We start from the raw sequence: 22,611 nt of genomic DNA, 5'->3' as shown, positions 1-22,611 counted from the left end.
ACGTGTCACGGCCCGGTTTAACTCGGGATGCTTCGTGCAGAACGATGATGCGGTGATTCGGATTGATCACGTGCTGGTGCTCAAACCGGCAAACCGGTTTTGTCCGGTTATCAGTGTGCACGCGCAGAACCGGAGAAAAATGGTGCAGAGCGAGAAAACGGTTTGCGTTGGCCGGGAATCGAACCCGGGTCAACTGCTTGGAAGGCAGCTATGCTAACCACTATACCACCAACGCTTGGGTTAACGGGGAATCTGAACCCTTTCTATAGGTCTTGTACCTGTATTGGTAAAGTTATACAATGACTGACTGTAACCCTGAGCCGCAGTCAAGAACTAAACAAACTAAATCCTAACAACACTCCTGCACCTGATACAGTGACACGACCGAACCTCACAGATACACACACACACACCAGCAGCTCAGAAAAGTCAACATGCAACTTTCATGAGCATGTCTGGCACCTTCTATAGGTCTTGTACTTGATATAGTTATACAATGACTGACTGTAACCCTGAGCCGCAGCCAAGAACTGAACAAATTTTGCTGGCTCTATAGTCAGTATATTGAAGGACATTTTGAGTATATCTAAATGTGTGGGAGAGGGGGGCACTTGTCACCACATGTACCCCATTTATCATTTACATACATATAGTTATACAATGACTGACTGTAGCCCAAAGTCGGGAACACTAATGGATCCTAAAATTATGCACACCTAGTGAGTGGAGTATGTTCGTCATTTTTAAGTCAGTATATTGGGGTTGGGGCATTTTGTGCATATCTGGGGCAATATTTAGGGCACTTGTCACCCCCTGTACCCAACTTATCATTCAAACGAAACACAGCAGGATGTGGTCCAAACCAGATGATCTGAGTGGTTGACCATGTCCACCAACGCGTAAGCGTTTGAAGAATCCGTATACTTTCTATAGGACTTGTACTGTATAGTTATACAATGACTGACTGTAGGCTTAAGCCGTAGCCAAGAACTGAACAAATCTTCCTGGATGTGGGTGGATTGGCATTACCTGCGTTTCCAAAACATTCCTGACATCAATAACTGATGAGAACACTGACGGATCCTACAATTATGCACAGCTAGTGAGTGTAGTTAGTATGTTGGGGGGCATTCTGCACATATCTAAATATGGAGGAGGGGGCACTTGTGACCCATGTACCCCATTTATCGTTTAAAAAGAACCACAACATGATGTGGTTTAAACCAGATGATCTGAGTTGTTGACCATGTCAGCACTGCAAACTCTGACGTGAGTATATTTGGTACAGCAGTGTTGTTGGGATTAGATACTAATGTGTGTGTGTTATCATCATCTAGTCTAATCCTCATTTATCAGTGGACACGTTCTAATCACAGGGTGCTGATTTGTTTTGTTTTTTTAGCTTTGTATATAAACATATAAACAGAAAAAGACAAATTCTCCTTCCAGCATTGAGAGCGAGGTGCTTAAAAATCCTAACAACACTCCTGTACCTGATACAGTAACACGTCCAACCAAACCTCACAATGAACATGCAGTTTGACGAATGTTTACACTTTCAGGAGCATGCAGTCTTGCACAGAGCTCATAAATAAACCCGATTTGTAATTCACAGATTAAGTGTAAATGTTTAGATATTTATCTATCACTACCTCTGTGTTTAAATACCAAAAATAAGCACCAAAACACCTCGTTTTTGTTCATTTGTGCCACTTTTATTTTTATGTACGCTTGAAATGTACAGCACAAGGACAACCGGTGGTGGTGGTGGCCCTCTGGTGGTGAAACATAAAAATTGCACTTGAATTGATTTAATCTACACAATCCTACAGTGGACGCGTATTAACGTAACCGCAGTATTTCTATTATTTAATCACGTATCAGAAATCAGTGAAAGTCTTTATGTACTTGGTTTTGTGTGCTGAGTCGCGGCTCGTTGGTCTAGGGGTATGATTCTCGCTTAGGGTGCGAGAGGTCCCGGGTTCAAATCCCGGACGAGCCCAAATGTTTTTCCCTTTAACTAAAGATTTTAAATCAATTGAAATAGTAAATCTTAAAAGTGTGCAAAAGGCGGTTCACAATCAAGGTTTAAAACATAAAAACAGATTGACCTCGACGTGATTTGAACACGCAACCTTCTGATCTGGAGTCAGACGCGCTACCGTTGCGCCACGAGGTCTGATACACAAACTCACTGGTCAATCATCCATCGCCTGGTCAAACAAATCAACAGTAAATTCTAACTGCGTTCGATTTTAATGTTTAAATATTAATTCTACCGAATCCCAGGAGGTTTCAGAGACCTCGTGGCGCAACGGTAGCGCGTCTGACTCCAGATCAGAAGGTTGCGTGTTCAAATCACGTCGGGGTCAATTACTTTTGAGCGCTTTCTCCTAAAGCTACGAGTATATCTACCAGTATGATGCTCACAGAGCTATAAAGCTGAAAATAAGGAACGTTTTAAAGCACCGTTCTGTGCTGAATCGATTCAGCTCGGCTAAGAGTCGATTCCGAACACGGACTCGATTCTTTGTGATATAAATATTAAACATTGCACCGAACCGCATCTTTAATGTATTAAAAAGTAAACACGTATGTAGTGTATGTGCTAGAGAAGTCACATTTGACAAGAACAGTTTACTTTAGTAAATAGTAAAGTTTAAAACCGTTACCACACATATCATCAACAAACACACCAGTCCAGTCTCGTTTATACAAAGCACTGCATATTTATTCAGCAAGTACAAAAATACCTGTAATAATTCAACTCTACACAAAGTGAGGATTGTCTGAGCTAAAAAATTATATAAACAATTTAATAAAACATCCATTTGTGAACACACGAGTTTGTAATGTAACACTGCTGGTCATCTTGCCTTGAGGGATTAGCCGTTAGCAATGCTGTGCTAGCAGTACATTAGCACACTCCTGAGATTGTGATGTCTGTTGTGTTGTGCTTTTTCTTATCTATTACTTGACGTGTAGTCCTAAATTCTTTCTGTTTTGTTGTTATAAAAGCACAAAATCTCACCATTTAAAACTATCAAATAGACTTTTTAATCATAAACATACACCTATTTTACTGATAACATCTTAAGTATGCTGCTGGCTAGCTGAGTCTAATGGTGGGCATTGTATAATCAAATGTGTTTAGTTCATAGTTTCTTTAAAACAAAAGAAGTGAGGTGTTTAAAACATCTTACCGGAAAAATATATTGTGTTTTATAATCTCTCATTCTCACTCTCTCACACTCACATCGCCTCACACTTCTGTGCTTTATTGACCTGATTAGTGTAATATAATCTGATCCGTCACGCTTCTTATTCTGCCTTTACTTCAATAAAACGAGCTTTTATACCGTCTTATTTCAGTAATGGTGCATCCTGATCTGATTATTCTCATCCAGGCTCAGTTGGACCAAACCATTGGTAGAAGAAGGAGTTCGGTAGCGTGTGAACAGAGGCCTGCACGGCTGTTAAGGAAAACAAGTGAGTGTGTGATGAACAGGCATCACTTACACACACAAAAAATACGATTTTTAACAGAAATATGTGCAGAAAGTTCTAGAATGTCATTTAACTTTGTGGCATGTCCTTCTAATTCCATATTTGTGAATATGACTGACCACAGCTACTTGTAAACATAAGCAAATTAATAAGCAACACACCAATAGTTTTGATATGTTGGTGAAAGGATACATGTCTTTGCGTCTGGTCTCCAGCCATCTTTTGTTGCCGTCAATCAGTCCCTGCAACCTCAGGCTGTCCATCTCTGAGGGTTTAGACTGTATTGAGGAAAGACTAAACACACACACACACACTTTAGTTGAAATTAGTTTCTGAGAATGTCTAGGATTGGATTTTTTTTTTTCATTTTGTCAGTGTGAGATAAAGCCAGTTCACCAAAAGATGAATTTCTTATGTCAGTGTGTGTGTGTGTGTGTGTGTGTGTGTGTGTGTGTGTGTGTGTGTGTGTGTGTGTGTGTGTGTGTACCTTGGCGCAGTGTATGCAGAATAAGCTGTATGTGCTCTTGTAGGAAATGATGTGCTGGTGTCATTGGAAACCCCTACAAACAAGAAAAATGCATTTACTCCATTTATATACTTTATGACGTTTATGGTGGATTTTCTAAAAAACATTACAAAACCTATTGGTCCAATCAGCTGCTTAAAATATCTTTTAATAACCCAATTTTTGACTTTTCAGTGTAAGACAAGGTTGAGGTCAGAACTCTGTAGAGAATATTTCTAAAGCCTAGTTTTAGTCTGATTTGATGACTTGTTGTAAGTTATCGCCCTGGCTGTTAATCTGAGGCTGTGCTAAAAAAAAGTTTCATTTCATTTTTAGTACTTTCTGCAAGGTTTTTTTTGCTTAGGGCAAAAATCCCATGACAGCCATGACATACAGTGTATCACAAAAGTGAGTACACCCCTCACATTTCTGCAGATATTTAAGTATATCTTTTCATGGGACAACACTGACAAAATGACACTGACACAATGAAAAGTAGTCTGTGTGCAGCTTATATAACAGTGTAAATTTATTCTTCCCTCAAAATAACTCAATATACAGCCATTAATGTCTAAACCACCGGCAACAAAAGTGAGTACACCCCTAAGAGACTACACCCCTAAATGTCCAAATTGAGCACTGCTTGTCATTTTCCCTCCAAAATGTCATGTGATTTGTTAGTGTTACTAGGTCTCAGGTGTGCATAGGGAGCAGGTGTGTTCAGTTTAGTAGTACAGCTCTCACACTCTCTCATACTGGTCACTGAAAGTTCCAACATGGCACCTCATGGCAAAGAACTCTCTGAGGATCTTAAAAGACGAATTGTTGCGCTACATGAAGATGGCCAAGGCTACAAGAAGATTGCCAACACCCTGAAACTGAGCTGCAGCACAGTGGCCAAGATCATCCAGCGTTTTAAAAGAGCAGGGTCCACTCAGAACAGACCTCGCGTCGGTCGTCCAAAGAAGCTGAGTGCACGTGCTCAGCGTCACATCCAACTGCTGTCTTTGAAAGATAGGTGCAGGAGTGCTGTCAGCATTGCTGCAGAGATTGAAAAGGTGGGGGGTCAGCCTGTCAGTGCTCAGACCATACGCCGCACACTACATCAAATTGGTCTGCATGGCTGTCACCCCAGAAGGAAGCCTCTTCTGAAGTCTCTACACAAGAAAGCCCGCAAACAGTTTGCAGAAGACATGTCAACAAAGGACATGGATTACTGGAACCATGTCCTATGGTCTGATGAGACCAAGATTTATTTGTTTGGTTCAGATGGTCTCAAGCATGTGTGGCGGCAATCAGGTGAGGAGTACAAAGATAAGTGTGTCATGCCTACAGTCAAGCATGGTGGTGGGAATGCCATGGTCTGGGGCTGCATGAGTGCAGCAGGTGTTGGGGAGTTACATTTCATTGAGGGACACATGAACTCCAATATGTACTGTGAAATACTGAAGCAGAGCATGATCCCCTCCCTCCGGAAACTGGGTCGCAGGGCAGTGTTCCAGCATGATAATGACCCCAAACACACCTCTAAGACGACCACTGCTTTATTGAAGAGGCTGAGGGTAAAGGTGATGGACTGGCCAAGCATGTCTCCAGACCTAAACCCAATAGAACATCTTCTGGGGCATCCTCAAGCGGAAGGTGGAGGAGCGCAAAGTCTCGAATATCCGCCAGCTCAGTGATGTCGTCATGGATGAGTGGAAAAGCATTCCAGTGGCAGCCTGTGAAGCTCTGGTAAACTCCATGCCCAGGAGAGTTAAGGCAGTTCTGGGAAATAATGGTGGCCACACAAAATATTGACACTTCAGGAACTTTCACTAAGGGGTGTACTCACTTCTGTTGCCGGTGGTTTAGACATTAATGGCTGTATATTGAGTTATTTTGAGGGAAGAATAAATTTACACTGTTATATAAGCTGCACACAGACTACTTTTCATTGTGTCAAAGTGTCATTTTGTCAGTGTTGTCCCATGAAAAGATATACTTAAATATCTGCAGAAATGTGAGGGGTGTACTCACTTTTGTGATACACTGTACAATACACACCCCTTACTGTAGTGTTTAAACTTTTACATTTTATTATTTTAATTTAGACCCACCGGGGAGGAGTTTTCTCCAGTTGGAGATCAGCAGATCAGATCCACGTGGCGTTGTGATCCCGTTAACGGGGTTGTGTGTAAACCCATTCTGATTGGCTATAGAGGACAGAGCGATAGAGTTTGGAGGCCATGCCCAGGAAGGACCAGGAACAGGAGGAACTGTGGAGGATCTGGTGAGAGGTGTGGATGTTTTTTGGGTCAGTGGTAACAAAGCTCCTATCACTGTGTTTATCTGACCCGAGATCTGCTGCAGGGACTCGGCCAACTGGTGCACCTTTACTGGAACTGAGAGAGACAGAGAGAGTGAGAGAGAGTGTTACACTTGGTTTATTAAACACTTAATCTAGATAATTTGGCCAAAACCTTTAGAAACATGGCTAAGATAAATGATTGTCATTAGGTGTGTGTGTGTGTGTGTGTGTGTGTTTACCCGTTTCCTCTTGGCCGTACACGCTGCTTGTTTCTGAATCTGAAACATCAAAAGTGACTCTCCGCTCGCCATCCGTCCTCTCACCATCTTCATAAGAAAGCTGAAACACAAGCATTGTGTGTGTGTGTGTGTGTGTGTACTAATTATTATATTATTATTTTTATATTTTGTGCACTTTCCTCTGTTAATTATGTTGTGCTTCACCAGCAGACATGCAGACTTACTGTATCTTCAGATAAAAATGTTTAAGATTATTTATATATTAGAAGAGTCAGTTACCTCCTCGGCTAGTGAGTTCTCCAGCTGGTTTAGTCTCTCCTCCTTCGTTTTCAGAAGTGTGTGACCCCTCTGAACCGTCTCCTGAAGCTCCTCCAGCTGATTCACCTCCTAAAAACAATTTTAGTCATGTCCGATTCTCCATTGTGAATCCGCTGCCGCTTGCACAATTCCTGATCTAATTAAGGAGAGCCGAATCACCACACGGCCCCTCCGAGACGTGTCCTGCTGGTGTTGGGTTACCAAAAAGAGCCATATAGTGTACAGAGAGCCTTACTAAGCTCCACGTCATCAGTGCAGGTGCCTGGACCAGTCCTGAACATCGCATATCGCAGCCCAGCGTCAAACAGGCAAGTGTGTTTGTGTGGACGCCAACAGGTCAGCAGCTCTGCTGAGATTTGAACATGAAAATAGCACGTTAAACAATGTACCTGCTGGACGCTGTGGTGTAGCTGGTGGTCCGGTTGGGTGGTCCGTGCCACTTTGAGCATCTCCTGTCTCTCTCCCAGATTGCCGCTCTGTTGGTCTAAAAAGCGTCTCGCTCTCTGAAGAGACACGCTCTCGCTCGAGATGAACTCTCGCAGGCTAAGGGAGAGAGAGAGAGAGAGAGAATGAATGGATGGATGGATAAAAGAGACGTAGACATGAAGATAACACACTCTCAAACACACATACTTGTCTAAGCTGTTCTGAGAGTCGCGGGGCTCCAGGTCCTCCACTCGCAGTTCTTCCTCTCGCTTTCTGTTCATCCTTTCAACATCCTTCTTCTCCTCTTCCTCACGGATCATGCTCTCTCTCTGCTCCAACTGACTGATGGACATTAACACACACACACACACACCTCAGTACAAACACTTCTTTGGGTTTAAGCATTCATTCATTTATTCATTCATTCATTCATTCATTGAGCAAAAGGCAGGGAACACGCCAGCCAGGTGCTATCAACCATCCATGTGCCTATACAGGAATGACTAGCTGTGTCTGGCTGTTACTGCTGCAACAGCGACCTCTGCTGGCTGATTACGGTACCTTAAAATCTGATCTGATTGCAGTTTGCGTTTTGTATACTATGGTTAAATAAATCTGTATGTATGTTACCTGACTCCCTGACTGAGTCGATCACACTTGTCCTGCAGTAGCTCCACTTTGCTCTGGAGTCTCTGTCTCTCCTCTTTAACTCTTTCGCGTTCCTCCCTCTCTTTTTTTCTCTCCTGCTTCTCTCGGTCCAGCTCGTCCCTCGCCCTGTCGCTTTCCTCTCTCGCCCTCTCCAGCTCGGCGCGCAGGCGGTCCCTCTCTTTCAGCAGGCGTGGAAGAATCTGGACAACAAATATGCACACACACACACACACGCAGAGACGTAATGCAACAAAATAATATAAAATATAGTGTAAAAAGAGCGGCCATAATAAAGATGCACTCAGAGCTCTGCTACAAGTCAGCCAGGCACCTATACGGACAATGACCGACTAGTCTGAGGGAGGGAGGGTTGTAAGGATTCCTCATAACTGCTGCAATTACGACCTCTGCTGGCTGACCGATGGCGCTGCACAGAGACAGGGGATAAGAATCTTCATAAGAAACCTGGTGCAGGTGAAAAGAAGCAGTCAGTACTGCACATGTGCCGGAGGGGGCGTGTGTTAGTTATGACCGTCCTCGGTAAGTGAAAATACGATCAGGGAATTGGATACAACTAAATTGGGAGGCAAACACAGGCTTGATAAACCACCACAAAACTTCTTTTAAGGATGACATGGTTTGATAAGTATGTCCGTGCAGCTGCCCGACCGGCTGATAGCACTGCTGAGATTCGCACCCTGGATTCCCAGATCTCAGCAGAGGTTGGGTAGTGGACTTTACCACTACACAGGGACCCTAGCTCAATGTATTGAATTATAGGATCATATGTATTGTATATAAAAGAACGATTAGTGTACAGTATAGCTTTGCCTCTATAAAACACAGTACAAACACACTGGGGTGGTTTTGCTTTTTTGATGATGACCCACCTCTAAACCTCTCTCAACTTCATCCTCTTCCTCACAGAGCTGTCGTCTTCGTCGCTTCAGCTCTGCCTCCTGCAGGCACACAGTACCAGGACGTATACAGAGCAAAAGTTTAAACACTCTGGGTCAAAATAAATCCAGCAAACTGTGGCATATGAAGGAGTCCCAATACTTTAATTTGTCTAAATTGTGCAGGAAAATAAACAGAAAAAATACTAAGTTGGTTCTTTGTAGAGGATCTGGCAACGTATTTTCATTAATAACATCAACAAAACCTAGAATTTGATCAGAGGCGTCTATATTTGTACATGAGACTGCACATACACTTCATATAAACATTTTTAATGCTTCCCCCTAATTCTTTCAATCTAGTCATATCTGATTCCCCTGTACTGCTGCTGACCTCCGCTCCTGACCGAGGAGGGTCGTGACTAACACACGCCCCCTCCCACACGTGTGCAGCACTGACCGCTTCTTTTCACCTGGAGATCTGTATCGTGCACAGAGAGTCACACACCAATCGTAATTATCCCCCGTCTCTGTGCAGCACCATCGATCAGCCAGCAGAGGTCACAATTGCAGCAAGTATGAGGAATCCCCCCCCCCCCCACCACCACGAGATGTAGGCTGCTGTGCCAACCGAGCGACATATACATTTGTTTTGAATATAAATCTGTTTTGAATATAAACCAAACACTCACACGCCAAATTAATTCTGGTTTGATACCTGAGCCTGGAGTCTTGATTCCTGAGATTTCAGCTCTTTGGTTTTTAACTCCAGCTTCTCAATCAGCTCCTGCACCTCAGCCTCCTACACACACACACACACACACACACACACACACACACACACACACACACAGAGAGCTTGGTGATAATGGCAAGTTAATGTATATTGTCTAATAATCTGTGTGTGGCTCTTCTGTATGCTTGTGTGTGTGTGTGGTAAAATGTGTGACGTCTCTACTCAACTTGTGTATATTCTGGCTCATACAAATCAATAGCGTAGTCAATTATGCTGGACCACTAGCACTGGGATCCAGGGTTCAAATGGTTTTGGTTTTTTTGAGACCCCAGTTATTCATTTATAAGTTTTAAATGACTTAAGTCCAAACAACTAAAGGAAATAACACGTTAATTCCTGATGTATCAAATTTGATACAAAACAAAACTCATATTATTTAATTTCTTTTTTTTGTATTTTACAGAAGATCAAATAAGCACTTCAATTTCAAAAAATAGATTTTTTGTGCAATGTTTTGGTAGTTTAGGCTTTAAAGGGATACCTAAGCATGGGGGATGGCCGAGGTCCCTGGATGGATTGGCATCCTAACCGGGGTGTGTTACAGCACTGTGCTAAGTGACCCTAACCAGGATAAAGCAGGTGTAAAACATGACCTATGTATGTGTGTGTGTACCTTGCGTGTGTGTGTGTGTGTGTACCTTGTGTGTGTGTGTGTGTGTGTGTGTGTGTGTGTATGTGTGTGTGTACCTTGCGTGTGTGTGTGTGTGTGTGTACCTTGTGTGTGTGTGTGTGTGTGTGTGTACCTTGCGTGTGTGTGTGTGTGTGTGTGTACCTTGTGTGTGTGTGTGTGTGTGTACCTTGTGTGTGTGTGTGTGTACCTTGTGTGTGTGTGTGTGTACCTTGTGTGTGTGTGTGTGTGTGTACCTTGTGTGTGCGTGTGTGTGTGTGTACCTTGCGTGTGTGTGTGTGTGTGTGTGTGTACCTTGCGTGTGTGTGTGTGTGTGTACCTTGCGTGTGTGTGTGTGTGTGTGTACCTTGCGTGTGTGTGTGTGTGTGTGTGTGTGTGTGTGTACCTTGCGTGTGTGTGTGTGTGTGTGTGTGTGTGTGTGCACCTTGTGTGTGTGTGTGTGTGTGTGTACCTTGCATGTGCATGTGTGTGTGTGTGTGTACCTTGCGTGTGTGTGTGTGTGTGTGTGTGTACCTTGCGTGTGTGTGTGTGTGTGTGTACCTTGTGTGTGTGTGTGTGTGTGTGTGTGTGTGTGTGTGTACCTTGTGTGTGTGTGTGTGTGTGTGTGTGTGTGTGTGTACCTTGCGTGTGTGTGTGTGTGTGTGTGTGTGTACCTTGTGTACCTTGTGTGTGTGTGTGTGTGTGTGTGTGTGTGTGTACCTTGCGTGTGTGTGTGTGTGTGTGTGTACCTTGTGTACCTTGTGTGTGTGTGTGTGTGTGTGTGTGTACCTTGCGTGTGTGTGTGTGTGTGTGTGTACCTTGTGTGTGTGTGTGTGTGTGTGTGTGTACCTTGTGTGTGTGTGTGTGTGTGTGTGTGTGTGTACCTTGTGTGTGTGTGTGTACCTTGCGTGTGTGTGTGTGTGTGTACCTTGCGTGCGTGTGTGTGTGTGTGTGTACCTTGTGTGTGTGTGTGTGTGTGTGTGTGTGTGTGTGTGTGTATGTGTGTGTGAGTGTGTACCTTGCGTGTGTGTGTGTGTGTGTGTGTGTGTGTGTGTGTGTACCTTGCGTGCGTGTGTGTGTGTGTGTGTGTGTGTGTGTGTGTGTACCTTGTGTGTGTGTGTGTGTGTGTGTGTGTGTGTGTACCTTGCGTGTGTGTGTGTGTGTGTGTGTGTGTGTGTACCTTGCGTGCGTGTGTGTGTGTGTGTGTGTGTGTGTGTGTGTGTGTACCTTGCGTGTGTGTGTGTGTGTGTGTGTGTGTGTGTGTGTGTACCTTGCGTGTGTGTGTGTGTGTGTGTGTGTGTGTGTGTGTATGTGTGTGTGTGTGTGTGTACCTTGCGCGTGTGTGTGTGTGTGTGTGTGTGTGTGTGTGTGTGTGTGTGTGTGTGTGTGTGTGTGTACCTTGCGTGTGTGTGCTGTGCGACACTTGTGGAGCTGTGAGTCCAGCTGCAGTGTGAGCTGTTCCATTTGAGTGGCGTGTGAGGTGAGCAGGCGGTCTCGCTCGTCCTGCAGAGTGCTCTGTAACCGCTCCCTCTGGGTCTGCTCCTACACACACAGTGATCAGAAGGTTGCTGGTTCAAGCCCCACCACCACCAGGCAGCGTGTGCTAGACGGCGTACGTGTGCTAATGTTTACCTCCTCCAGCTGTGTTTCTCTCCTGGCCTGGATCTGGTGCCGATGCTCCTCTTTGAGCCGTTCCAGCTTTCTGTTGTGCTCCCTCTGCACTTCCTCCCTCACTTCCTGCAGCACTTGAGTCAGCTGTGGGCATAAATACACATTTTACTGTCCACTTCCTGTGTAGTGATAAAGTGTCACGACTCCCTACAGCCTGAAGTTCCTTTCCAACTCAACAATCTTCATTAAATTTACCTCTCGTTTATACTCCATCAGCTGGTATTCAGGTCGAGGACTTCTCCCCCTCATCTCCCTCTGTGGATCACTCGTAGTCCCCTGATAAACCACACAAACGGGTATGAAAGTGATCCGAGACTTTTCAGACTCCGAGATAAACTTCAAATCCCTCCGCTTCGTTCGTTCACTCGACCGTACCTCCAGTCTGAGTGATGCTAACTGCTCGTCTCTCCTCTCCTCGAGACGTTTCTTCTCTCTCCTCAGCTCCTCCTCTGACTCCGCTTTCAGATTGTCCAAGTCTCGCCTCCTCTGCGCCTCCAAGCTTTCTCGCTCGGCCTCCAGTTGGGCGCTCAGCTCTCGGAGCTTCTCCTCGCTCTCCTCCCTACAACAGAGAGTGAATATCGATCCGGATGCATTTGCAGAAGTGGAGACTGTAGTAGAATCAAAGGTGTGTGGAGGGGAGGGGAGGGGAGGGGAGGGGGTGGGACTGACAACTCTATAATAATTTCATAAACAATGTCCAACAAATTCAAAGTTTCATCTCCACCTCTGTCCGTAAAGTTTCGGCCTTTAGATTATATGGGCACAGTAGAGCTATAGTCAAATAATCAATCAATCAATCAATAATGAGAAATTAAGAGGCCATGCAGAGCTAAATGACATTACTCTTCAGATTACTCTCTCTTTTTTATTACAACAGCATAAAGGGAGAATGCAAACACAATACCAGGAACACAGCATTTAAAAAAAGCGTCATTCGATGGTCACTCACATTGGAAATGCTCCTGGCCACTAGGATCACTGTATAACTGAAAGCTGCTGTATAGCCAAACAGCTACACCAGAAACATTAGCTTTGTCTGTGTGTCTGTGTGTGTGTGTGTGTGTGTGTGTACCTGAGTGTGTGTAGCTGTGCCTCTCTTTCTTTAAGCGCCTGCTCTCTGAGCTGCTGTAATTTGGCTTGTGTTTCCTGGTCCAGACGCTGTTCCTCCTGCACCCTCTCTCTCTTCAGCCTTTCGTTAAGAGCCCTGCAAAGAAAGACAGACACAAAACCATCAAGCAAATTCACACTCGACAAAGCGCTAGTGACTGTCAGGTAAGAGAAACCTCCATGCACCCTTTGCTGGCCACATCTGGCAAGGCAGAAGGACATTATTCTGTAATCGAAGGTGGGCAGGTACTCAAACTTATTCCCACTCACCTGATCTTCTCCGCATTCTCCTCCTTCATCCTCTGCTCCTCCTCCTCCTCTTCTTTTCTCAGTTCCTCTCGGAGGAGGCGCAGCCTTTCCTCATGCTCAGCCTTCGCTCTAAGCTTCTCCTCCACCATCTCCCTCTGTGTTTCTCTCTCTTCTTTCTGTCTCTCTTCATTGCTTCTTCTCGCCTCCTCTTTCCTCCTCGCTTCTGTTTCTTTGCTTATTCTCCTCTCCTCCTCCTCTCTTTGCTCCCGCTTCAGCTTTTCCTCCTTCTCTTTCTCTTCCTTCTTTCTCCTCTCCTCCTTCTCCTGTTCTTTCTCCTCCATCCTCCTCTCCTCTCTCTCTTTCTCCTCCCTCCTTCTCTCCGCCTCCTCTCTCTTTTTCTCCTCCTGCTTTCTTCTCTCATCAGACTCCTGCTTTCTTCTCTCCTCCTCTTTCACCTTCTCTCCTCCCCTCACCTCCTCATGTTTAAAGAGAGATGAAGAGGACGGTGGGGATAAGAGTTCTTCTGCATGATCAGAGGGGGGTTTGTTCGAATCCAAACTCTTTAAAAACCTGCTGCTGAGGGAAGAGAGGGGTGGTGACATGGATATAAGCGTAACCAGAGAATGATTTACATCGTTAATCGTGGGCAAGTCAAACCTCTGTGCAGCTTTAGGTCGTATCTCCTTGACCTCCTCACCCTTCTCGTTCTCCTCCTGTGGAAAACAGAATGAGAGAAATGTAGAAGTGTACCCACAGTGCACGAATGGCTCAAGGTACGAGGCTCATATGTAAAAACCACAGCTATGGGGGCATGATTAGGTCTAGGTGCCACATTAGGGTGGAAACTGGGTTCTAATGGGTGCCTATTGGGCAAAACCAGCTCTAAATGCTTTAGAAACTGCAACTGATGGGTGGAATTCCACCTACATGCAGTCACTGCGACATAAGTGGGTCTAAACGCACCCTATAGGAGGTACCTAGACCTATGTGCAGCCTACAGACCAGGATTGGATCTAGAAACGTTAAAGAAACACAGACCGGAGATTCCTGGAGTTTTTTTTATGACTTTGCACACAATAAAATAATCCATTCTTAGTCAAATACCTCAGTGGGTGTAAAAGTCAGGGGGAAAAACATGTGTACTCACCGACGCTGCTGATGAGGGTTTGGCCGGCCAGAGATCCGACAGATCTAGAATGTTCTCAGAAAACTTGGAACGGAAACCCACCTAAATAATACAAAAATAAAATGTGTTCAAGTTTGTTTAGCGAGGTTAAACATAACGAAACCTTGGTCCTAGACAGGGCTGTAGCTTAGCGGAGCTCGCTATGTTCATGTAACCAAGAGAATGTGCAATAATATCATAAACATAAACGTAGTAAACACAGTACTGGCTACACATCTGTTCATCATTTGTGCATTTTATATTAAATATAAACTGCTTTTAATAGAAATTTAAACCAATAGAATGTAATTCCTTTTTTATCAATCAGTTACATCTTAAATCTAATTGAAAATAATAATAATGTTTGCATAAATAAATAAAAAACAATAAAAATGACCTTGAAATCATCAGAACCGCATGACACTGCTTCAACATGCTCGCTGATCTCTGATTCCTGCACGTAGATCAAATAGTTAATAACACACACACACACACACACACACACACACAGTGACTGCAGTGAACACGCTGTCAAGACCTCCACACACAGATAGAAATATTCATCCATCCATTGTCTGGTCAGGGTCGCACCCCGAAACACCCCAGACAGATCGCCAGTAGCTCTGATTGTCCTGACCGCATGTCTTGGTACTTGTGGATGGAAACCGGAACATCCAGAGGAAACCCACACCAAAACAGAAAGGACCCTTCTTGCACTACCCACCGCCCCATTGTGCCGCCCTGGATATGAATATGATGGATGCATGAGTGTGAGTATACAGATGAAAGGGATGGACAGGTAGCTTGATGAAGGGGGGGGGGGGGGGGGGGGGATGAACAGAGGAACATCAGTAGCTCATACAGACCCCTATAGCTAAACCTTTCCCTCTTGTATATGAACAGAATTAGGGTCAGGGTCACACTGTGTACCTCACTGGGGGGTCGGCCTCGCCGCTGTGAACCCACGAATTGTTCAATCTCCTCATCCTCACTTTTGGACATTTTTAGGGCCTTTGACCTGTCGGATGTGACCTGGCTCCCTTTCTCGTCTCTCTCGCTCCGGGCCGAGTCTCCTGATTCACCTGGATCGTCTTCAGACCTCGTCACGTCACTCTTTGTTAAGTTTTGGTCCGCTTCAGCTTCACAGAGATCGTCTTTTACTTCTGGACACACGCCCTTCCTGTCTTCAGTCTCTTCTACGAGCTCGTTCTTCTCTCCAGCTCCATCATTTGTTTCTTTCTCCTCTGCAGATCCACAATTCTCGTCTCCATCTATTTCTGCTTCTATTTTCTCTTCATCCTGGTCGTCGTCTTCTTCTTCAGAATCTTCTCCTGGCATTTTTCTTTCTTCTATCTCTAGGTATCCATGACCGTCTGGACTTCCTTCCATCGCTTCAGTCTCGTCCTGCTTCTCATGCACCTCATCATCGATCTCCCCGCCCTCCTGCCCCTCATCCATTCCTTCCCTAATTTCCACATCGTCCTCCTCCTCTTGTTCGGAGAATTCGTCCTCCCGGTTTCGGTCCTCCTGGCTGGGAGGAAAAACGTCCGCGCTGCTGCAGTCCAGGCTGCCGCCCAGGGGCTTGGGGGAGAGGTGACGCCCCCGCAACGAGTCCTTAAATTAGTGGAGGATGAATAAGTAATGGGAAAGAAATACAGAAAGGGAAGATGGAGGAACAAAGATTGTTGTAAGAGGTGTAAAGCGCACTCACGTATTTCCAGGGAGGCGAAAGCAACGAGGAAAGAAGGACAACGCAGTTAGAAACGTAATTAACAGGACGCCGCCAGACAAACCGTGGAAAAGGGAAACGACAATGACGTGACGACAGGACACTTAAAAATAACACAGATTTGCACTTTTCTCTCAATTTAGTCGTATCCAATTCCCAGATCATATTTCATGTCTACTGCTGCAGACCTCCACTCCTGACCGAGGAGGGTCGTGACTAACACTAACCCCCCTCAGACATCAGACGGGGTTATACAGAGATACGTATCGTTCACGGAGAGTCACACACTGATCTCCGTTATCCCCCGTCTCTGTGCAGCGCCATCGATCAGCCAGCAGAGGGCGTAACTGCAGCAGTTATGAGGAAATATGATCTGAGCAGGGCAGTTGTAGCCTAGCGGTTACTGGTCTAGTAAGCAGAAAGTCGCTGGTTCAAACCCCACCACTGCCAGGTTCCCACTGTTGGGCCCTTGAGCAAGGCCCTTAACCCTCAATTGCTCAGACTGTATAGTGTAAGTCGCTTTGGATAAAAGTGTCTGCTAAATGCCAAAAATGTAAATGTAAATGATTCCCTGTTAGCCAGCCACAGTGTATAAACTACTATTTTTATTCGGAGGGATATTTAAAAATCTATATTCTTAAATCAAATTTTCAGGAACATCTGTAGCTTAAATATAGATCCAATACAATTAGCGCTGCACCATTATTTAACCTACTGTTTACACCTGCAGCGTAAAGCTACGTGTCTGATTAACGCCATAAACATGTCCATGCAAACAACATATTAGTGGACCACATTAAACATCTCATAAAGCTACCAGATCATGAGAATGTACCCGAGACGGCGGTTCAGGACTGTTTTCCGCAGACAGAGCCAGATCTTGGAGTTCTGGTTCGGTTCTCTCCTCAGCGGGACCGGTGCCGCTCACCTCGCTGTCCTGTTCTCACACAATCAACACACACACAGGCGTGATATTAGAGCTGCAGAACATTAAGGGTGCATCCAATACCCTGATGGTGTTCCACCTCTACTGCTGCAAACCCCGACCCTGACCAAGGAGGATCGTGACTAACACGTGTGCAGCACTGACCACTTCTTTTCACTTGCATTGGGCGGGTTCATATGGAGATCCGTATTGCGCACGGAGAATCACAGCTCATTCTGGTTCACATACCAGCTTTTATACCCAAAATACCCTTCCTGACGCAACCCGCTGAGAGGACGCTCGCTCTCTGTACCTCGTACTGTAGTCCTCCTCCCAGTGCGTCAAGGTCCAGGTGCAGATTCTGCAGCAAACGAGACGGACCACGTGGACTCTACACATACACACACACACACACACACACACACACACAATGTATTAAGTTCTCATAGTTTACTAAACTGTATTGCAAATGATCATCCTAAAGTAAGAAAACATAAACACCAGGTAAGATGTTTGGTTCTTGATCATTCACCTGACGGACTGAAGTCTTTCGCCTCTCCACCTCTTCATCCTCATCAGAGTCGGAGTGAAATACAGAAGGAACTGAGGATGTTTGCTGCTCATCTGCTCGACCCCTGAACAGGCCGGAGCTCACCCCTGATAACACACCCTAAGAAGCACAGGGAATGAATTCAGGGTGTGTTATGTTTTGTATCTTTAGGATGTGTTCATTCAGGCCTTTTGGGGTTTAAATGCGATTCCAGTCTTGCTTCAATACACATTTAAAGGCGCTCAAGTGGTGCAGTGGTCTTTTATGCTGGGTTCCAATGTCAGATGTTCTATCGGCCAGCCTGGTGTCTACACAGACATGATTGGCTATATCTGAGGAGGGACGATAGTTGGATTATTGCATTACACCAAGTGTTTCCAAGCAGAACCGTACCTGCCGTGACTCCATGATAAAGCAGTGATGAAAATTTAACAAATATAAAAAAATAATAAAAAACAGACCTTCCCTAGATTACATAAATAAAAAAACTGTAAAATAAAATATAATAATAAAAAAATCTAATAAACCTGACAGTTTAACCGGCTATCTTCTTTCAAAGGTGCCTGGGGTAGAATTTTGGCTCCGGCAGCTATGGTATCTTAAGATGCTGGCCATTTAACAGGGTAGCCAAACATGTTTTCATTTGTGAGCTGCAAAGCTAGGGAAAAATGAAAAAAAAAATCTTTAGGGACTCGCCTTAGCTCAGCTCTGTGTTTTTAGGTTCTCCATCTTATGACACTCTTCCTTCAATCACATGATCAATTGTAATCCCTTCGGTGCTTGCACCACCCCTGTCCTGACCGAGGAGTGCCGAGTCTCACGGAGAACCATATCGGGTATCCAGAGTCCGGCTACACACTTCTGCAAGTTCCCCACCCCTCAGCCAGCGGAGGGCGCGTTTGCAGCAGCACTAAGGAACCCCATCAATCTTCCTCCCTCCCTCAGACACAGCCAACTGTGTCTGTCGGATGTCTAGAACAGCTGATGTTCAAACTCAAAAACCTGATTTCTCTTTCTTCCACACTGTTCTTTTTAGGGTGGCGTATTTAATTCCAGTGCACTCTTTAGGGCACCATGTCTGTAGTGTAATCATTAGGGTGCATTTTTGTGTGTTTTTAACAGCCAGTGCACTGTTTAGGGTGCGTTCTTTTACCCCTAGTGAAGTCTTCAGAGGCTGGAGGCTGGAGGAACTGCCGAGGGAACCACGCAGCGCTGAAACAGGAGCGTCACAAACACTTCTGAGAGGAGCCAGCGGACCCAGAGGACCCAGCAGACCCAGCGACTGAAGGAAAGAAAAATAGCAACCTGGTTATTTTTTGAAGATTGCCACCAGTAATAAATACAAACAGTATTATAAGGGTCAGTGTGGGTCCAGTACCAGGTACACTCTGGATATACATGTACACATTTACTCATTCACAACTTGGGTGGAAATTAAAACAGCCAATACACCTTCTGCATGTTTTTAGAAGGTGAAAAGCAACCAGCGAACCATGCCACCTGCACACCATGCGTAGAGATTAGAAATAAAGTCTCTGCTGTGGTTATGCCTACCTGTGTGTCCTTCACCTCATGCTCCAGCGCGCCCTGTCTCTCCGCATGCTGTTGCGGAAGGTGGATTGTTGACCGCTCTGGTGTGTCTGTATCACTACAGTAGTGACACACAGCCTGTCTGTAACAGCCAACACTAAAATCCTCATTGCCCTCTGACCCTATCTCCTTGCCTTTACTACCACGATCACTCAATCTCCCTATCGGCATTCCTTTCACTAGCAGAATCTCTCCATCGCTGTATTTTTCTGAGAGTGCGTTCTCTCCCCTCTCTACTGGACGATGGCACCGCTGGACGCCTGGCTCGACCAATGAGGACTGACCCTGTGTGGATTTGGTTGAAGGTAGAGAGAGAGGATGGAAGGGAAGGACTGTATATAGAGCTGGGGGTACGGTCAGGGGCACAGGGGCGTGGGCAGCACTAGACGAGGCTTTACATTCATTTAAACATTCCTTCTTTCCTTTTCTACTCTTTCCTCCGTTCATCTGAAGCATCACCGTATCTGCAGACTAAAAATGAGATCACATCCCATTCCGATTACACCTGAACACACGCACTGATTACTTCTGATTACTTCTGCACCACTTACACCCGGCGGTTTCAGGCCCTCCTGCTCGCTTTTCCTCTTCTCTTTTTTCTTTTCCTTCTTCTTCTTTTTCTCCCTGTCCTTTTTGGCAGGGGCGGAACCCGAGGCGCGCTCCCTCTCCTGAGCCACTAAGTGACGGTACTGCTCGTCGCAGGGGTGGTCCCACGTCGACTGTCCGGTGGAGAAGTTGAAGTAGTAAACGTCTCCCGTCACGTCCTGGCTGCAGGGAAGAAGAAGGGAACACGTATCTTATGGGACTGTTTGGGATGTGCTTTTTATCTTGAGTCTTACAGGACCAACTTTTGGAGGATTTTAGCTGGTCAAAAACTAACAAAAGTGTGTTAAAAGATAAAGAAAAAGCCCTGAAGTATAGTATCATTGGTCTGATTAAATAAAGAGGGCATTATTTGGACACAATGACCAAAATCATGTTCTTTTTATTTGCCAATCTGTCTCCTGAAGGCGAAGCTCAAAGAAACAGTTCTGATTGACATTCTGACTGCATTACCAATACCTATATAAACACTTTTCCCTTGCAAGGTAAACATCCAAATCCAGTGATATTTGTACCACAGGTTCTGTGTTATTGTGGTTTCCAGTGATTATATTTCACCAGCCATCAGTCTCCACTGGTCTCTATTTAAGAAGGATATACATTTATACATTTTGTTCACATATTTCCTTTTACTTTTCAGATTTTCCTGATGGACTTAACTGTACCAAAGTAAACAACACATCCTACCAGGGCTTCCATTCGGCAGGCAGTGGAGCAACGATGCCCTCCCTGGCCAGCCAGAGGAGCTCGGGTTCTCGGGCAGGGTCGATACCAATCTCTCTGGCGTACTCATGGATTTCTGAGAGGACAGAGGAAAAAGCCAAAGAAGTTAAGAGAGAAGTTAATTATTATAATACACAATAGACCTAAAAGCAAAAACCATTCAGCAAACAGGTCCTGCAGTTACAGTGGGCACTTTAATCCCAATTTACAATAATCGTGACATTTAGTTTGTTCTTTAAAATGACTACGTCAGTCATGACTATTTTGATCATGTCCAGAATGCAGGCTGATTTATAATGATCATTTTTCTACACGCCACTGTGGTAGATATTGGCTAATCTGCAGATAATGTCTTGGATAACTGACTATCTTTTACATATTACCCATAGACAAGTATTATTATCAGTTCTAAGTAAAATGATTGAGATTATGAGTTAGGTGTGTTTGAGGCATGAGGACGATGTGTACCTTGTTCAGATGGGATGTAGCCTTCATCATAATCCTCTTCCAGGATCAGCTGGTCTCCTATTTGGAGCGACGCTGCATTCATGCTGCCTGGAGGACAGAAAAAGAATAAAATTATAAGAAAAGACTTCATTAACTTTAACAAATATAAATTTACCAAACTTAACAGGTGCAGATGCTGTTGTACTGCTGTACCAGATATTATTGTTCCTAATAAAGTGACTCAGTAAGTCCATATATATCTATAAATTACTGTATTATACTATTAGATTATATAATTGGCACTATATATTTCATTATATAGCATCTCATAGTTATATATTTAATCTTTATGTTGTTTTAATGACCTGCAATAACAAAAGTTGGGCACCCATGATATGAAGTGTTGAAAATTATTGCAACAGGTGAGTTAGAAAACTATAACTACAACAAGTTTGAAAAGCACTCAAATGTCTATTTTTAAAGTAATAAACTAAATTTTGGAAGCAATTAAGCCTGTACTAATTTATTCTCAGATTATTAGCTGGTTAGGAACTGAAGTGCATCAATAACAACCATAGCTGACCTGTCTTTATAATAATCCTTTATGATTCTTAATAACAGCTATTTACATTAAAGGATAGTTAGCAGTTAGCCTAGCTGGTTAATATTATAAACACTATGCTTACATTATTGTTTTTTACATAGAGCTCAGTTTGCTAAATCCGTTAGCAACGCGTTCAAGATACAAACCTTTTATAAATATAAAAGCACAGAAGCGTGTTCGCTCATCGAAGATTAGTCAAATGTGTGATATTATCCGGGGATGTTACATGTTAATAAAATAATAAACTTTACACTTATTAACGACATTACTTGCGAAGAGCTGGGAGACTAAGCTATGCTAAGCTAAGCTAGTTAGCTGGATGTCAACAACACAGCGAGTCGGGGAGAAACCGTGGTAACCAGCGATGAGTCGTTTGAGACTGAGTCGGTTCTTTGGATCGACTCTTTAATTCGACTCGTTCGGATAAACGTTGTGAGTCGACTCGCACTTTATTAAACATTTTATTTATTTATTTATTAGGATTATAACGTGATGTTTTACACTTTGGTTACATTAATGACAGGACAGGCGGTTACTGCTTACACAAGATTCATCAGTTCAAGTTTAAGTCTAAAATTTTGTAGCTCCAGTTGACCTCACTAGCACGTCTTTGTACTGTAGGAGGAAACCGGAGCACCCAGAGGAAACCCACAGGGACACGGGGAGAACATGCAAACTCCACACACAAAAGGACCCAGACTGCCCTGCCTGGGGATCCAACCCAGGACCTTCTTGCTGTGAGATGATGGTGCTACCCACTGAGCCACCATGCCGCCCCGCTAGGCCACTACTGCTGGAATATAGGCTTTGAATCCTCATTTGGTCGGGCGTCTGCACACAGACATGACTGGCTTTCCAGACTGTGTTACTGCACTGCACCCACAGCTACCCTGACCAGGATAAAGCAGTGTAAAAACACAAAAACAAAATCAAATAAAAAATAATAAAGACATATCCACTGCAATTTGATTTAGATGATTTGGGCAGCATGGTCGCCTCACAGCAAGAAGGGCCTG

The 22,611-nt window shown here is 44.4% G+C and overlaps 1 protein-coding gene and 4 non-coding genes across 7 annotated transcripts; 2 read left to right on the top strand and 3 right to left on the bottom strand.

Annotated features, from left to right (window-relative positions):
* Positions 1-163: 163 nt before the first annotated feature.
* trnag-ucc (transfer RNA glycine (anticodon UCC)) lies at positions 164-235 on the bottom strand. The gene has a single exon. It is a non-coding gene; the product is annotated as a tRNA-Gly (tRNA).
* Positions 236-1,930: 1,695 nt separating this feature from the next.
* Positions 1,931-2,002, top strand: trnap-agg (transfer RNA proline (anticodon AGG)). The gene has a single exon. It is a non-coding gene; the product is annotated as a tRNA-Pro (tRNA).
* A 105-nt stretch (positions 2,003-2,107) lies between these two features.
* On the bottom strand, positions 2,108-2,179 carry trnaw-cca (transfer RNA tryptophan (anticodon CCA)). Its single transcript has one exon. It is a non-coding gene; the product is annotated as a tRNA-Trp (tRNA).
* Positions 2,180-2,300: 121 nt separating this feature from the next.
* On the top strand, positions 2,301-2,372 carry trnaw-cca (transfer RNA tryptophan (anticodon CCA)). Its single transcript has one exon. It is a non-coding gene; the product is annotated as a tRNA-Trp (tRNA).
* Positions 2,373-2,709: 337 nt separating this feature from the next.
* Positions 2,710-21,954, bottom strand: LOC134334130 (centrosomal protein of 164 kDa-like). 3 transcript variants are annotated; one of them, XM_063016319.1, is made up of 29 exons: positions 21,742-21,954; positions 21,013-21,099; positions 20,509-20,620; positions 19,770-19,986; positions 19,183-19,689; positions 18,782-18,910; positions 17,611-17,748; positions 17,392-17,469; positions 16,989-17,090; positions 14,822-14,878; positions 14,407-14,487; positions 13,917-13,972; positions 13,281-13,835; positions 12,976-13,107; positions 12,279-12,462; positions 12,099-12,179; positions 11,865-11,987; positions 11,631-11,774; positions 9,548-9,631; positions 8,824-8,892; positions 7,916-8,133; positions 7,493-7,627; positions 7,249-7,402; positions 6,821-6,928; positions 6,542-6,641; positions 6,112-6,396; positions 3,995-4,067; positions 3,700-3,801; positions 2,710-3,465 (listed from the first exon to the last, which is right to left on the bottom strand). In XM_063016319.1, exons 2-29 carry the CDS (start codon positions 21,092-21,094, stop codon positions 3,369-3,371), a joined length of 4,203 nt encoding a protein of 1,400 aa, XP_062872389.1. In that variant the 5' UTR covers positions 21,095-21,099; positions 21,742-21,954; the 3' UTR covers positions 2,710-3,368. The 3 variants fall into 3 exon arrangements, with proteins under 3 accessions (XP_062872389.1, XP_062872390.1, XP_062872391.1); XM_063016320.1 differs by having other exon boundaries at positions 13,281-13,832; XM_063016321.1 differs by lacking the exon at positions 19,183-19,689 and having other exon boundaries at positions 21,742-21,953.
* Positions 21,955-22,611: the final 657 nt, after the last annotated feature.

Source organism: Trichomycterus rosablanca, chromosome 20, assembly GCF_030014385.1.
Source record: "Trichomycterus rosablanca isolate fTriRos1 chromosome 20, fTriRos1.hap1, whole genome shotgun sequence".
In the NCBI taxonomy this organism is placed as follows: Eukaryota; Metazoa; Chordata; class Actinopteri; order Siluriformes; family Trichomycteridae; genus Trichomycterus; species Trichomycterus rosablanca.
The sequence above is the reverse complement of the archived record's forward strand: the minus strand, read 5'-3'. Positions and strand labels throughout refer to the sequence as shown.